This window comes from Monomorium pharaonis, chromosome 8 (assembly GCF_013373865.1).
Source record: "Monomorium pharaonis isolate MP-MQ-018 chromosome 8, ASM1337386v2, whole genome shotgun sequence".
Classification (NCBI taxonomy): domain Eukaryota; kingdom Metazoa; phylum Arthropoda; class Insecta; order Hymenoptera; family Formicidae; genus Monomorium; species Monomorium pharaonis.
The window spans coordinates 3225324-3242135 of record NC_050474.1 but is presented as its reverse complement, the minus strand read 5'-3'; the positions used below and the strand labels follow the sequence as shown (position 1 = coordinate 3242135).

The window sequence follows — 16812 nt, the reverse complement described above, 5'->3', positions numbered from 1 at the left end:
TAACAGCGTAATATAATGCATCTATATGTTAAACTATACTGTTAGAAAAGATATTAAATCGTTTTTCCTTAGAAACAATTTGACTCTCGTGATACATTATATATTTTAATATATTTCCAATTTAACTGATAATAATTTAAAGCTTCTAATCAAGATTAAAATAATTATTAATTGCTAGATTGATTACCATGAAAAATCGTATTAATCACTATATATATATATATATATATATATATATATATATATATATATATATACAAAAATTTATAAGACATTTTTAAGAGTACTTTACGCTTCTTTCGTTTAAATACAAAGCAAATTTAGCTTTCATAAAATTTGTTTAATGACTCTGCAAATTCACTGGAATTTTATTATCTGCAAAACGTGATATTAAATTGCTTCTACCCAACTACTTTTCGAGCAAGTTTTATCTTTTGTCTCTTCAACAGTTATATATAATTTCGGAATCTAATTTCTTCCATTTGTCAGGACCATTATCATAGCCCAAAATATCCTTTGTCATTTCGTGTCAGTAATACAAAAATTAATTGAATCAATTCTAGTGTACTAACCCGATCGTATTTACACAGGCAGTAAACGTATTTCTGCAGGTCAAAATTCAAAGGTCAATTAACGAGGTGAGATAAGATACAAAGATTCCTCGTCGATAAATAGCGCAATGACTGGCGTGTAACACAAGGGTTGAAGGAGAGGTGGTGGCACTTCAGAGGCTTGCTACCTGCCGAGAGTGCGATCTATCATCCAGGTTGTATCAGCAGTCTTGGGTTTGTCGCGTCGAGGAATCGTTGTGAATTACAAACGCTGCATCTACTATACTGCAATTATTGTTTTCCTCTCCGTAAACGACCGAGAGACCTCAAATAACCGGAAAAACGTGTACTTCTCATGTGATTCATATAAATTACTCCTAATGACATTACGACATGTATATGTTAGAAAGCATTTTAAATAAGAATAGTGGAAAGAACGCAGCAGTGACGCTACAATGGCTGATGACGAAAGGAAAGAAAGTGAGGAAGAGATTATGCGTTGTCTGATGCGCTTCTTAAACGTCGCGTGTTAACGCGTTAGACTTGATCTCCCCGTATACGATATCTGAGGAAAGGAGGTCGAGACTGAAGACCGGGCGGGGATCTGTAAGTGAGTCTGAGAGTGATCACTTAGAGATATTGAGGAGCATGTCCGTGGACAGCCATGGGCGTGTCGGCAGACAATAAATAAATTTCGAGGATGAAAAAAAAACTCTTTGGTGTATTATATCCGCGACATGTATTCTTCCAATTCTATTAGAAGACGTCCTCTAAGTGTATCGGTGTTATTTTAATCATCGTCTGACAAAGTACAAGGAAAATTTTTTTCACATAGAATTGAGATGTCAATTGGTTGTGACTGACATTAAAATATTAAAAGCAAGATCATTTTCAGTTATTAGAATTGATAATTACACTTTAAGATGCATGTTTTTGCAATGTATAGTAATAATATCAAGGATATTGATTTGAATTGCGTTTCTTTCCTGTAGAATAAACACACGGAAAAAAAAGGTAATTGATTACACCTAATGTATAGTTGCAAATTGCTAACTACAAATATACTCAATACAATAGCATATGATATTGCAATATGAACATTGTACTTGCATTAATAGCAAATATTATTGTATTGAGTATATCCGTAGTTGGTAGCCCGCAATTACACATTTTATTTGATTACTTTCTTCTGTGCAGATTTTAAGTTAACCGTTTTATTGTTAGATAACTATCTTCATTCGAGTTCTAATCATAGACAAGGAAGTGTCGGTAAACGCTGCGTAGGAACTACAAAATCAGATTATTTCCATTCGATGCACCGACGCGGTTCGACCATGCGATGATAATTTATTCACGTTTCATGTAAAGCCGCGACGTAACAAGGCCAACAACAGTTTATCACCGATAGGGCCTTCCTTCTTATTAAGCTCTTCAAATTTATTAGACACACAGCTTTATTAGGTAAAGTACGTTATATTTGTAATGCAAAAACGTTAATCTGTTTGCAGAGTTTTGTGTAACTGTTTTTGTTCTGCAAAATTTTATTCCAAATGACAAACGTTCTCCACTTTTATGTATGCGCATTCTCCTTGAGACATGCGATCAACATGAAATACGTGACTAATAACACACAGCAGCAAACGAAAAGTTCAATTTAACACTATTGGCTTAATTGGTAGGAATAAAGTGTGCCACAAAAGTGTACAAAGAAGTTCAACATTCCTGGTAGTTGAACATTTCAAAGTAGCGATATATTTTAAAATTTTCATAATTTTATTTATTCTTTATACATATTATATTATAATCTCTAATGTAACGTAATTATTTTTTATATACAATAATGTAATATAGAAAAATAATTCATAAAATGTGCTGTATATTAAAAAAAATTATTACAATATTGTAATTATTGGAATGCTTCCTTTTAAGACAAACGTAATATGTTAAAATTATTTATAATATGTTAAAAAATTATAAACAATACTAAATAAAAGGACCAATTAAACTTTTATTTTCTTAGAAACTGTATAGTTTAAAATTTTAATGTAATATTATAATTTATAATTTTTAAAAAATAATATTCTATATAATTTTTAATCAGATTGGAGTATTTGAATTTTTCGATTATATCTCCTTAAGGTTAAGCAAGTACATTATATATTAATAATTATTTATTTCAACGTATATGTATGCTCGTTTATTCAAATTAAATTTGAAAGAGGATACACCTTTACTGATTTTTTTGTAACATTATACAAGTGTAAGCATTTGTTTACAAATACTTCTTTGAATAGTATTCACGATGAGTTCTGAAAATAAAGAGTTTGGAGAAGAGACAAACTCAGTCGCGATGAAAGAATTTAACCCAATTTATTATCGATAGTCCACTCTTCTCGCTAAAGTTGTTTAATATTTTAATTATATAAAGATATTACATTATCTATCTCTTTAATACTAAATTACTTAAATAAAACGTTTAAATAAAATTTTTAATTTTGTACGCTGTAGAGTATTTCGTGTTAAACCATGTTAAACGGTAACACTAGTAAGTTTTGTGATTTTATAAATATGTATATAAGATATATGCATTATTAAAATATAACATAATGTCGATTATATCAATAGTCCACATGGCCCGAATACCAAGTTACATGTAATTGACGTGATAAGGAACGCGTCAAGTCGACAGAAGGCCAAAGTCTTCCCACGTGATCCACGCAGCAACCAATTTGTTGGACTGGTAACCACGAGGGGGACTATCTGAAAGGGAACAAGGCGCGGTCGCCAGGGCGTAAGGGACAGAGATGGCCGGAGGAATCCTCCCTAAATGTGGTGGGGATAACAGATGTTAGATACTGCCTGTTGATTCACAGTACTCGACAGTAATAAACGCGTCGTGTAGAGAATCGGATCGTAGAGACGCGCGCGGAGTGTTTCCTAAATTTGACAGATTCAACAGTCTGCCAATTATTTATTTATATTATTTATATTATTTACATCTAGAATAGAATTAGTTTTTCGTGTGCTTTAATCAAATGTAAAAGAACTGTAACTTCAGCAGTTCACTGAACAACAGTTTCTGCATTAAAAAGTAGGTCTTAAAAGAAAAAATCTTAACTTTGAAGTCGACATAATGTAATGTAATTATAAAATATGTGAAAAAATTGTTTTGAGATAAACATTGCGTTTCAATAAAAATTATGTACAAGTAATATTATTTATTTGTACTTTTTCATTCTAGAATAGCATGTATAGTATATATCAATCAGTTTACATCGAAGTAGAAATCAATTTACATAAATAAGAAATCAACTTACATCGAAAAGTAAATATGTAATCAAAAATATAATCTAAAATTATAATTTACTATTTAATGATTTTGTTTTTATCAATGTCAAGTAAAAGACTTTAATCACAAAAAATTGTTCATAATTCTAATTTTATGTGTTACAAGAACATTTTGCTTACGTAACATTTAAATATTATTAAAGAATCAATTTGATTAATAAACAGCATAATTTAAAATTAAGCATAAATTGCAACTTACATAATTTTATGCATTATTAATATATACATCTAAAAAATAATTGTTTTGCAAATATAATCCATTTTTTGTAACTTCTTTGCATTAGTTCCATAGATTTATCAAAACCACTTTGTAAATTTTAATTTACTATTTAATTATTTATTGATTAAATCATTCTATGACGTAAACATATCTAAATTATTGCAAAATAAAAATTCAAATAAAAACAATTTTACTTTCTTATGTAAAACTTGTACGCAAATATAGTGGCAAAATAAATATGACATAATTTTTTATAGCGACTTAGTTTTATATCAATTATAATTGTTATAATTTTCTTAGTTAACGAATTTTGATTTATTCCGTAATTATTGTTAATTACAATAATTGTTAATTATTATTGCTCAACGATTATATAAAAGCTTTGTTACATAAAAGGATGAACACGAATGAAAAGTAACCCGTATTCTGTATTGAGTCATTAATAATATATCACGTTATGGGTAATCAACAAAAATTGAGATAGCTTAATGTCGTCAGTAATTATAACCAAGGAATGAATAGTAGTCAATTTACAATAAAATATTCCCAGTTTGACGACTATTATTCTACTCATTCCTTAATATTATGGATATTATGTATTGAGTACAATATAGAGTCAAAGTCCTATGCACATAAACATTCAATATATTCTTGTTTGATATTTTTGCACTGAAAGAATATCTATTCAAATATTATTTTCTTTTATGTGTAAGTGCAAATGTCTTTTCTCTTCTTCCATTAATTTTACAGTTTAAAAAGCATGCGATTTTTTGTCATAAAATAATCTATTGTAAATTTTAAATCTAATAAGTTTCTTTTCCGCCTAAAACTGCTAACAAGCGCGCTTTAGTATTGTTTTGCCCAAATTTTTTCTTGCTCCAACCTTTGAAAGAGTCTTTAAAACGCTCACAAATATAACATGCTATAGTCAACATATATGAATTCGAACGTGTCGACGCCTACACATTCCTAGTTGACTCGGAAACTCCATTGGCTTAAAGAAACGTACGACGCACACGCAACAAGCGTGCACACGCACGCTTACATATATACACAACTACGACATAAACTCGTTGACTGGTAGATTAGATACGTTTTATCTTGCAGACACTTGAAGCCTGACTGGAGACGCGGAGTGAGAGAAGTGATTAACGAAAAGGCCGAACGCCTGAGTTCAGGGTGCACATGCTGAAGAGACTAGGATCAGTGCATGTGGAGATACACGCGTCACTATGAGGCCGTGGCTGAACAAATCGCTTAGTTTTGCGATTCTAGGGCTCTTTTTGGTAGCCCTTGGCAACTCCCTCTGCTTCCTATGGCCGACAGTTTTCCATCAAATTCTTCAAAAAGTGAGTGCGGACAATGATTGTTATATTTATTCATGTGACACCATATTCTCATATGTTTTTTCGTTTTAAGAAGCGGACTTGTAACGTCAAACAAGTTTTGTAATGCATTTTTTCTTCCTTGTACGCGCTGCGCGTTAGTTAGATGTCTTTACTGCCGAGATCTGCTTTAACTCGTTTTGATAAGTGAAATTTGAAATGGAGATTAGTGGAGATTGTGTGAGAAAATTGAATATTGATATCAATAATCTAATCTTGTTTATCTCAATATGACGATACGTGGCTCACCTATTCATGTTATTGTCAAATTATCGATTTACGGAAAAAAAGTTTTCAATGAAAACAATTAATAATGAAATCATATAATTTTCAATATTTAAAGTCAGAATATATTTGACTTGAAAATAAACAGTTTCATGATCTAGTAATTAACGTAAATTATGAATAAATATTTTAAATAAATTAATCACAGCGTTATTATTTTAGTATTTTCTATTATCTACTGCTTCTGCCTGCTGCTTCTAAATATATTATTTGTTATTTCAAATAAAGCGAATAATATTTTGATTTAATTAATTATAAAAATATATAAATAATTTTTAATTATATATAAAAAGCAAAACACCATCAATTTACTCATTTTCATTTTATGTATATATCGCAGATAACCTTTTTGATCTTCTTTGTTATTTTCCAATAAATATTAAATTATCTTATATATAAATTAGTTTTATTCTTAGCAAAGACGCTAACCCTGGCACGTGCTGTTGTCTTTCAAAATGATGATTAATCATCATTTATCGAACTTTCCTTGCGACAAAATAACGCGCGTCACATATTTTTCAATCGCAATTGCGGAGAAATAAATCATTTTATATATTAAATGCGTCAAATATTATATCGCAAGCAGAATGTCATTTACGATAAGATCACTCGTTAAACTGATCCACATACTATGCATTTAGAAACTGAACACTTGTCTCGGCGCTAGTGCCGGCCCGATTGGAAAAGTGGCCGATTGTCCCATTAATTGGTGTTTCTCTGTGTCGCGGCACGTCACAAACGGTTCCATTTCACGCCACCGCACAGTGGTCCAAATGAACAATATTCTGTTCAAAATAGGCTACAGGTCGTATTTTTTAACCGATTTGCATAATCCTTGGACAGAAATACTCGGAAATAAATTTAAAAAAAAACTGTGAGAGCAGATTTTTTAATCTCTTTGTTTATGCAAAAATATTTAAATAAATAAAGTAATAAATTAGCATTTTTTCAATCAAATGAAGGCTGATTCAGTCAGTTTTTACACACACACACACACACACACACACACACACACACACACACTAAATACAAAACACAAAATCTGGTTTGTAGCTAGATAAAAAATAATTTAGTGGAAAAATGCTAATTTATCACTTTATTTATTTAAATATTTTTGCATAAGCAAAGAAATTAAAAAATCTGCTCTCACAGTTTTTTTTTAGAATTTATTTCCGAGTATTTCTGTCCAAGGATCATGCAAATCGGTTAAAAAATACGACCTGTAGCCTATTTTGAACAGAATATTGTTCATTTGGACCACTGTAACACCATCGCACGCGAATAATCTCGGATTGATAAAGGTAGAAACAACGGATCTTTCTTATGTCGCGTCTCGGTCTGCCTTTGTTTTCCCTACTACACTGTTCGTGAAACTGGCGCGACACAAAGATTATTGGCAGCTGCGCGAATAGATTCTTATTTTAGATTGGCCACCAATGCGATTCTTATCACGTTTTCTTATTACAATTTACAATTAATTAACTAACTATTTTGGATGCAATATCTAATCTTATTCCGATTGTATTGATAAATCATCATAATGACAAGCTGTTACGTCGCGACATAAGAATGATAAATTGTAATAGTATAATAATATAATATAGTATAAATATAATTAAGTTTTATGTTCATTCATAATGATATACAAATTGTTCTTTTTTTTTACTATTGTAATCAATAGCTATTGTATAAATTGATAATTGTTGCATGTATTCATCAACTGTAAAAAACTGTGATCTGAATAGCTAAGTGGCACTTTATAAGAAAATCATTTGCATTGAAATCATTGCATTTGGGTGCAATCAGCGAAACATTATCAGACTATAAAGTGATTGTTATTTATTGTTTCTTTCGTTAACTATTTCTTTTCATCTCTAGGAATTGGCCCTCTCTCCGACTTCTAAAAGCTTTGAGGTATGGAAAGACACTAGCAACCTCCCGCCAATATTTATGAAAATGTATCTCTTTAACTGGACCAATCCGGAGGAACTTAATGTAAAAAAACCGCACTTTAATCAAGTTGGACCTTACTACTTCAGGTAAGTAACTTTCACCCGAATAAACGATATCAATTATAGCTTTTGATTTACGAAAACGCCGCAAATAAACACGTAAAAGAGCACGCTCTCTTACACAACGACTACGCCAAAAATTAATTTCTTAAGCAAGACTCATTAATAATTTTCATGTATGTGCATGAATTTGTTCAAAAATATTTATCAATATATTAAAATATCTATACTCGGTTCGGCGAGAAAGGCCACCTGAAGCTCACAGAAACAGAACAGAATTAGGAAAATGTAACGTCTTACTTGATGCCGTACATATGGCATGCCTAGGCTCCTGGCTAATATCTCACTGTTAGATTAGGCATCTTACACATACTGTATATTGTATTTCATGTAACTGTGGCAAATTGTGCTCGAGTATCGACAACCTGTGTCGATTTGTGTCTTTTAAAAGGGAAAAGTAGTTAATATTTATTTATTATTACCTTGCCCAGTTTGTTTTTCTTCACAAGCGACAATGATGTTTTCGAACATCTGACAATATTCCAGATTTATACCATCGTAAAACTTTGTGAACAGTATTCAAATATAGTAGAAAAATACACTTGTAACGTAAAATCAAACCTTTTCACGCGTATTTTAATAACTATTCGGGTGGCTTCACGTTATTTTTTTGCTGACACTGACAAGCAGCACGAGCAGTAAAACGGTATGATAGATGCTCCTGCAACCGTGAACCGGACGAAAACTCGTCTAGCCCGGGTGGCATTCCTCGCTGAACCGAATTCAAAACAATACTATAAGTCGATGACCGCGGAAACATAATGTTTGAAGGTCGCACAATTGACGCGCGCATACCACTTCAGATAAAATTACGATTGCATAGTAGCCAATTCAACAATGTATTTTAATCAGATTAATTTTGCTTATAAACGTACTATAGTAAAATTAATATTTTAAAGCATATTTTTTAGTTTATAAACAATTATTGTTAAACAAACAATTGAATTTGTTAACAAAACTAATTGATCTTTGGACAAAATAAACAATTTATCAATTATACGTAATGTAAATCATCTTAAAAAAGTCACAAAATTAAATATGTAACAATTAATCTTGATATTTAGGCAATAATAAATAAATGCGAAAATAGTTCAAATTAGGGATAAGCGATAGTGAATAAGTTCACTATTGTTAATGTAGGAGCCTAGGCATGTTAAATTAAATAAATAGATATGGTATAAATAGGTGTGTGGATAATATTTGTGGATAAACCAAATCCTTTCTTGGCAATGTTAAAGTAATAATTGATATATGTTAAAGTAATAAATTCTATTCAATTCTATTAATCTCGATATTAAAATTATCTTACAAGATGCAATTGCTTATTAATGTTGGCAATAAGAAAATATCTGAAAGAAAACGAAAATTAAAATATAACATACAAAAAGAACGATCGCTGATACTAATATACCATTTTAATTTTAGATTATATTTTTTAAACAAACGTGAAAATTAAATGGGAACATAAATACAATTTAGAAAGCGTTTTCTATCAGTATTTTGATTTTATGTTTGCCGCATTATAAAAGAAAATAGAAAGAGAAAATAAAACAATTAGGGCGCTAGAAATATAAAATAATTTAATATTACCTATAATATACTTACTAATGTTTGAACTACACAATTTGCAAAAGAAAATCGTAGGAATATTATTTATGTACATGAAGTATTTTGATTTTATATAGAAACAAACCACAGATATAGGTATAAATTATGTCTTTAAATATTTAAGCGAATAATTTTTTATTCATAAAATATTTTAGAGAAATAAAGGAATGTGTTTTAGGAACCCCCTATCAGTATTAGCAATTTTCCTTTACGTCACACGTAATAATATAGATAATTAAATATTCTGATCGTTCTACGAAATTACAACACAATAACGAATTCAATGATGACAATAACGAAGAAATAGTTAACCTCGTTATACATTGACATCTTAATGAACAAAAAAAATACAGAAGTCGCGCGTGATGCGTAGGCAAGCCTATATGAAGTAATTGACTAATTAATTACTTTCTACTCGACCATAACAACACGCGACTTTTCAACAAGTGCACGAGATGCGTTCATTCACTCATACGTCCTTCATTCGACTGGTTTACCTCAATGTATTTTTATACTCAAACCGGTAACTGTACGAAACACTAACTAAATGCTCCAGGGTATCGATATCATCCACACATTTCATAATTTGCATTTCACAAGAACACACTTCACGCGCCTTCATAAAAAAACTGAAGAATGTAATTCTTAATAATTTATGTCAACGGTTTCTTCGAAAACAACAATAGCTGTTTTAATAAATTAAAACAATCTCCATACTTAAAGAAATTGCCATCACAAATTGGATTAAATTTTAAGAATGTAACAGAAACTTTAAATTTATTCAGTTTCCGTCAATCAATAAACGAAATTATACGATCAGCAAAATATAGAACTATATATGTATATAATTCTTTGCGACAATGACCGTAAGTTTATTCGTAAATCTTTTTCTTCTTTTTTATACTCTCAAGAGTATATAATTATTTAAAATAGAATTCTGCTCCCGTAATCCTGTTTCCGTCCCTAATCTTGTGTTGGTAATATAAAGATTGTGCCTTTGACAATAAGAGAACATTAGGTATGGTCATCATCATTACGTCCTAGTTGCGAAGCAATTGCCCCGTTAATATTGATAAGCAAAATATCTAGGTCAGATGTCTAAACTACAATTCTAAAATGGTCGACCTTAGAATTAGAGATATATGCATTAAACAATAAAATATATATCAATTAAAATAATAAATATAAATATTATTTGACTTTAATAGGATTGCTTATATGCTCCGTTCATGTTTTATTAATGTTATCTTCTTCTAATTCATAAAATTATGAATAATATTCTACAATTATAAAAAAGAATTTTAGTCTGCACAAGTCTAAATAAGAACGGAAAAAATGAAAGAAATACGATTATGAATTACAGGGAAGTAAGGCAAAAGGATGATATTAAGTTTAACCATGAGAATAAAACTGTCAGCTATAAACAACGACGAATATGGTACTACGATGAGAAACAGAGCAATGGAAGTCTCAGAGAAATCATTACCAATTTGGATGGCGTCTCTGTGGTAAAGTGCCTTATTGTATTTTTTGTCGCGTTCTGAATACAATAAATTAAATTCCCAATGTTAATTTTAATGCGAGAGACAAAAAAAAATAATCACATATATCGAAAGCATAATGTAACAGAAAAAATTATCTACATGGGCCACTACGTATTCAAATTTTTTGTATCTTTAAATTTTATTCTAATATAAAGGGAAAACAAACATTTCCGAAAACAATAGAGACGCTATACAGATATTATTCGTTCTTGCAGTCTGCAGTGCACAAAATTCGTTACTGGGATCCCGATTGGCAGAAGTCACTGTCTTTTCTCTTGAGTAGCACCAGCCGACGATATTACACCAGTAAAATGGTAGATGAATTGCTGTTTACGGGCTATTCCGACAGTCTACTTTCCATGGGTAAAATGATGCCTCTTGAAGACGTTCCATTTTTCGATCGTTTCGGCTGGTTTTACCAGGTATACTTTTATTAAAACAAACTTCTTTTCTTTCTTTTTAGTTATTAATTCTTAATCGTCGTCGAGTACAAAGAAACCATTTTACCACATACGACATATTAAGTACATTTGCCAGGAAGCTTGTTATTTGTATGACCATTTCCCGCTATCGTTAATTTTTTATTTGCTTTAAACATTATTACGTACGCGCGTACAGCATCATTCTACCTCTCAAAATATTGGAAGATACCTTCCACTTTTATCACTTTATAATAAACTATTCATCTCTCTTTCACCAACGGTTTGAAGTGCTAATATAAAATAACATTTGGCATTGGAGATCATTCCAATGCCAAATGTTATTTTATATTAGCACTTCAAACCGACGAGCAAAAGCTATTAATATCAAGCAAATAGTGCATGGAGCATTCGAGTTGCATGGTACTAGGCAATGGCGTTACAGTCGACGGTAGAGTACTTGTGACCGGACTTAAATTGATGATGAATGGAAGAGATCGCATATAGGTCGCGTAGCGAATGAAATGATACATTATGTATTATACCGATTTGTTACTGCTTTAAAAAAATTATAGTTAATTAGTACGAAAAAGGATATATCTCTAAATACTTTTAGAGTGGATATAATTATATATTGAAAGAACTGGGGTTCGTAGAGATAATGATAACACGCGTCGCTCACATGGGAAATAAATTAAATCATCGCTTTATCAATGCCGACAAAAATATTACAGCAAAACAGACAAAGGCATAAACTTTTCGTTAACGAGTAGTTATCAATCCGCAACAAGACATAAATGTGTTTTCAGGTCTCAAAGTAAATTAGTATTATTCTATAAATTAGTATTATTCTTTTGATAAAGATCAAAAACGAAAATAAAACAGAAACACACTAAAATTTATTGCCACTTAATTATGCAGAAAAATGGCAGCACCGAAATCGATGGACACATAAATATGGAAACAGGCGAGGATGACATTAGCCAATTGGGAATCGTGAGAAAATGGAATTACAGAGACACTTCGAAATTTTTTAAGAGTCCTTGTAATGTTATTGAAGGCGGTGCGGGTGAATTTTGGCCACCCAACAGAGTGAAGGGTGATATTACTTTGTTCAGCGCAGAATTATGCCGGTAAGAATATCAAGTTAAACAAAATAAATTTTACGTTTTCGTTTTATGCATTACTAATAATAAATCAATGCGTAAAGAGAAATCAGAATTTTACTTTTACAAATTTAAATATTGAGGCAATGTAATTTTAATTTTATCACTACATAAATGATATAAATATAGATAATATATCACCTATATCGGATTGTAGACTTTTGCTTTATTTATAAACATTATTTTACGACACAATATTTTTTTATCTTTAGATGTTTTTTATCGCCGCGTTAACGTAAGAATAATCTATTTTATCAACTTCCTGTTTTAATTGTTTCAATAATTTAAGCAATGGTGCAAAGTTTATTGATACTGGATTCTTGACCTCATTTCCTGTCATTTTTTTTTTGAGCCCGCTAATCTACGAATACGAGGGAACGGTTTCTCACTTTGGCATCGAGGGCTATCGTTATGTCATCGACAAAAAAACTCTGGGGAACAACACGAAGAGACGTTATCCTCATGAGCAAGTGAAGTTTTTTGAGCCGACCACGACAACCGAAGACTTTTTCGTATCCGACCATTCCTCCGAGATGGGAATCACCATGACCACCGAAAGTGTTTCCAACAACGATCGCTCATCCGAAAAGAGTTCGGATGAGTATTCAGATGACGATCCGGATATCATTAACATGGGTCATTGCTTCTGCGGTGGCGAGTGCATGCCGTCCGGTCTAATAAACATGACCGCGTGCCGTTACGGTGCTCCAGTCTTTATCAGTCTACCTCATTTTCATAAAGCCGATCCCGTGCTTCTTAACCAAGTTGATGGATTATTACCCAACGACAGGGATCACAGCTTTTCCATCACCCTCGAACCCGTGAGTATAAGCTAATCGTTTTTAGGGCGCGAACAATAAATCCACGATAGAAATAACGCGGTCAGTCAACCCCTGTGTGCTACTGGCAAGATACTAATTTTACTATCGCCTTTCATCCGGCCTATCGAGCACGGAGGATGTGGCGCTGCTGCGATAATATGCGCTATTGAGAAAGCAATCGTGTTGTATTATTCGTGTTATACGATAAAAGCACTTAGGCGTTCAACTGATGTAAGTGTTTTCTAAAGTATACTTGATATTTCAGATGACGGGAATTCCTCTAGAAGTAATAGCAAGATTTCAAGTTAATCTTCTTATGCAACCATCAGAAACTGTGACGTAAGTACACATAAAAAAATTAATAGAGGAAATTAATAAAAAGTAAATGCACATAAAAAATTAATAGAAAAAATCAATTAAATTACATAAGCACATTTACAGATCTTTTTCTTATCAATTAAGACGATCTTAACAATTATAATACAAAAACAACTTGTTTGTTTAGGCTCTTTAAGAATGTACCTAAAATCTACATGCCGATGATATGGTTCGAATTGAAAGTACAAATGACCGAAGAGATGGTTTCTAGTTTAAGGATATTATTAGCTCTTCCAATAGTGATGCTAAGTATCGGAATAACTATGATAGTCGTTGGATTATGTTTGATTGGTATCGTAGCGTTCCTATATTTCAAGAAGAAACGACGTGTACGTTCTACGGTACGTGTATGTTTCATAAAACTTTATAATTTTTGTCACGGCCAGACTTTGGAGAACAACTCTTTATCGCAACTAACACGCACAATTTTTTAGGAGGACACAACGGAAAAGGCAGTAGATGAATCGCCTGACAAGAAAACGGAAATGGTATACATGGATAAAACGAGTAGCCAAAATGAAGATCCTAACGTGAGAGGAGATCGCCGTTTGTACGCAAAACTTTACTGAATGTTCCTGCAGGGAGATGTTCATCTCTGAGAAACGGTGTAAGAAAATGTGGGGAGGGGGGAATTTTGATACATAAAAGGTTGCTAAGACATTTGTAAAATAAATTAATGCACTGTTCTAAAATATACAACTTAGGAAAGTGTAAGAAGCGTGCACATTGAAGTATGCACAGAACGTGTGCATACACGATCGTAGACAAATTTATGTCAAATTTTTTTTATGTATATTAATACATACGATGAAATCATGTGAATAAATTAACGGTAATTACGATAATTATATGTTATCGTAATATACATATAGATTAGCAGCATATCGCATTCGTAGATTCTTTTCAATGTAAATATTTTGGCATTCGCGTAAAAAATTATAACTTTACTCAATTCCTCAAACTCAATAACAAAATTCTAAAAAGACATTCCTAATTGTACAAATAAAAGCATAGAATTATAGTACACAGAAAAACTTAAATAATCAAACTTAAGCAGTAAGCGAATCAGTCAACCACAATTAATAACTTAAATATAATGTAAATGATAGTAGATCTAAATTGTTGTTTTCCTTACTGCTTATGTCTTATCGCTTAAATTGTTTATGTGCCATGTCTAATTCTTTAATAACGATAAGAGATTAGACACTAAAAAATAGATCATGTTTTGTCGTGTTATTTCTAAGAAAATACTATATATTTTTAAAATTGAGTTCTTGTTCACTTTACAAATGATATTTATCATTGCATTTCTATGGTATAGAGTATAGATCAAATGATATTATCGTCTTTATAAAATATTGGTTTGGTAAATTAAGACTGATGAAATCGCGCGCGCCAATTGTGTAGTAAAGTTTTAGTTAATTTCTTTTTTCGATTCAAGATTATTTCTATACATTAGATTATTTTTATACATTAACAATTGTACACACACACATACACACAACATAAGATTAAAACACGATCAAATCAAATTTTGCTTTAATTTAGCTATTCTGCTCATTCATTACATGTTAAAACTAAAATTGCAATAAACTATGGATAATTACAAATCTAGAGAGAGAATTTTCTTTTAAAGTTTACCTTTAAAATAATAGTAGTTGTGGGAAAAAACATAAACTTCAACAAATTTTACTATACTTTTAGTAATATTTGACTAAATTGTTCTGTATAAAATAGTTTGATTGAATTTTATTAAATTATAGTAAATTTTTCAAAGATTATATGTTGTCTCACAATTATGTCAATATATAATTATGAATGTAAATTATAAAGAGAAATTCTCTCCGTTTTGTACAGACAATATACTCTAAACTGTTTCACGTTACTTGTGTTAAAATATACAATTAACGCGTAATTGACCTTACGAAAAGAAAAAAAATACAAAAAACTTTATATTAATAAAAAAATGTGTGTGTGTGTGTGTACACATATATAATATATAAAATACTGCGATAAATCCGAATTTATGGTTTGTCTTGAACATAGGTAAAAATATAAATTATATTTCAATAAAATTTAGACTTTTAGATATTTAAGACGATTTACACAGTCTACACAACGAATTACGTATGTCAATATATATTGAGGTATATAAATGTACAAAATGTACATGTAGTATATATTATTGGAGATGTGTGATGTATAATGTAATGTAATACGTTGTTCTTGTACTGCGTATATTCGAATATCAATTATATGCTTTGATATCAATCGTTATTATGCGGATTCGTTGTTGTATCTAGATAGGTATTTAGATATTTACATCTATAATATAATTTCAAGATTGTGTTACAGCTTCCTCATGCGAAGCACAGATGTGGTGGAATCAATGTAATATTATCTTATTAATAGAATTAGTATAAAATCCACCAAATATATTATGTACTGTTAGTGATTTTTTTGACTTATTACCATTGCGCAGCATGAACCGCGATAAAAAATTATGTTATCTTCTACAATACCTCGAGCGATAAGTTATATGACAAAATTTGTGATATACTTGGGGTTATCTTATTTGTATAAAAAGAATACAGCCAACTCCGTAAGTGCCAAGAAGATTTAAGCTAAGCATTATGTATCCGAGCCGAGACGCAACAGATGTTAACATGACTTTAAATAGTGCAATCAATAGAATGTAAAAGTGTATTATACGTTTCCAAATATATTAACCATGTTTCACTGGACAATTTTATACTACATTTTAATAAAAAGTCTGTATCATTTTTTACAACATTAAATCATTGAACTTTATTCGATCTACTTTTTGAATTATTCTACTTTTCCCCTTCCGTACATATTTCTGTCCTGTCCTTCTGTGAATTATATTCATAATTGCTTAATTATTAATAATTATTCTTAATTATTTATTAAGATACATGTACCCAATATACCCCATCCGTAAGCTTTGGAGATTTTTTAATTTTTTGATGAATACGAAATTGAAAAATAAGGGTC

At 30.8% G+C, this 16812-nt stretch overlaps 1 protein-coding gene across 5 annotated transcripts; it reads left to right on the top strand.

Annotated features, from left to right (window-relative positions):
• The first annotated feature begins 759 nt into the window (after positions 1–759).
• Positions 760–16608, top strand: LOC118644161 (protein peste-like). 5 transcript variants are annotated; one of them, XM_036290546.1, is made up of 11 exons: positions 1178–2012; positions 3177–3383; positions 5227–5468; positions 7668–7828; positions 10833–10977; positions 11229–11435; positions 12354–12565; positions 12951–13419; positions 13685–13758; positions 13925–14144; positions 14232–14366. In XM_036290546.1, the coding sequence occupies exons 3-11, from the start codon at positions 5352–5354 to the stop codon at positions 14364–14366; spliced, it is 1740 nt and encodes a 579-aa protein (XP_036146439.1). In that variant the 5' UTR covers positions 1178–2012; positions 3177–3383; positions 5227–5351. The 5 variants fall into 5 exon arrangements, with proteins under 5 accessions (XP_036146440.1, XP_036146439.1, XP_036146438.1 ...); XM_036290547.1 differs by lacking the exons at positions 1178–2012; positions 3177–3383 and adding an exon at positions 760–1157; XM_036290545.1 differs by lacking the exon at positions 1178–2012 and having other exon boundaries at positions 2791–3383.
• The last annotated feature ends 204 nt before the right edge of the window (positions 16609–16812 follow it).

Bases quoted from the DNA above. Each gene is read 5' to 3' on its own strand.
- LOC118644161 (XM_036290548.1), top strand. From the start codon at position 5,352: ATGAGGCCGTGGCTGAACAAATCGCTTAGTTTTGCGATTCTAGGGCTC. The intron at 5,469-7,667 runs GTGAGTGCGGAC...TTTCATCTCTAG, and splicing joins TCCATCAAATTCTTCAAAAA to GAATTGGCCCTCTCTCCGAC. The intron at 13,759-13,924 runs GTAAGTACACAT...TTGTTTGTTTAG, and splicing joins CAACCATCAGAAACTGTGAC to GCTCTTTAAGAATGTACCTA.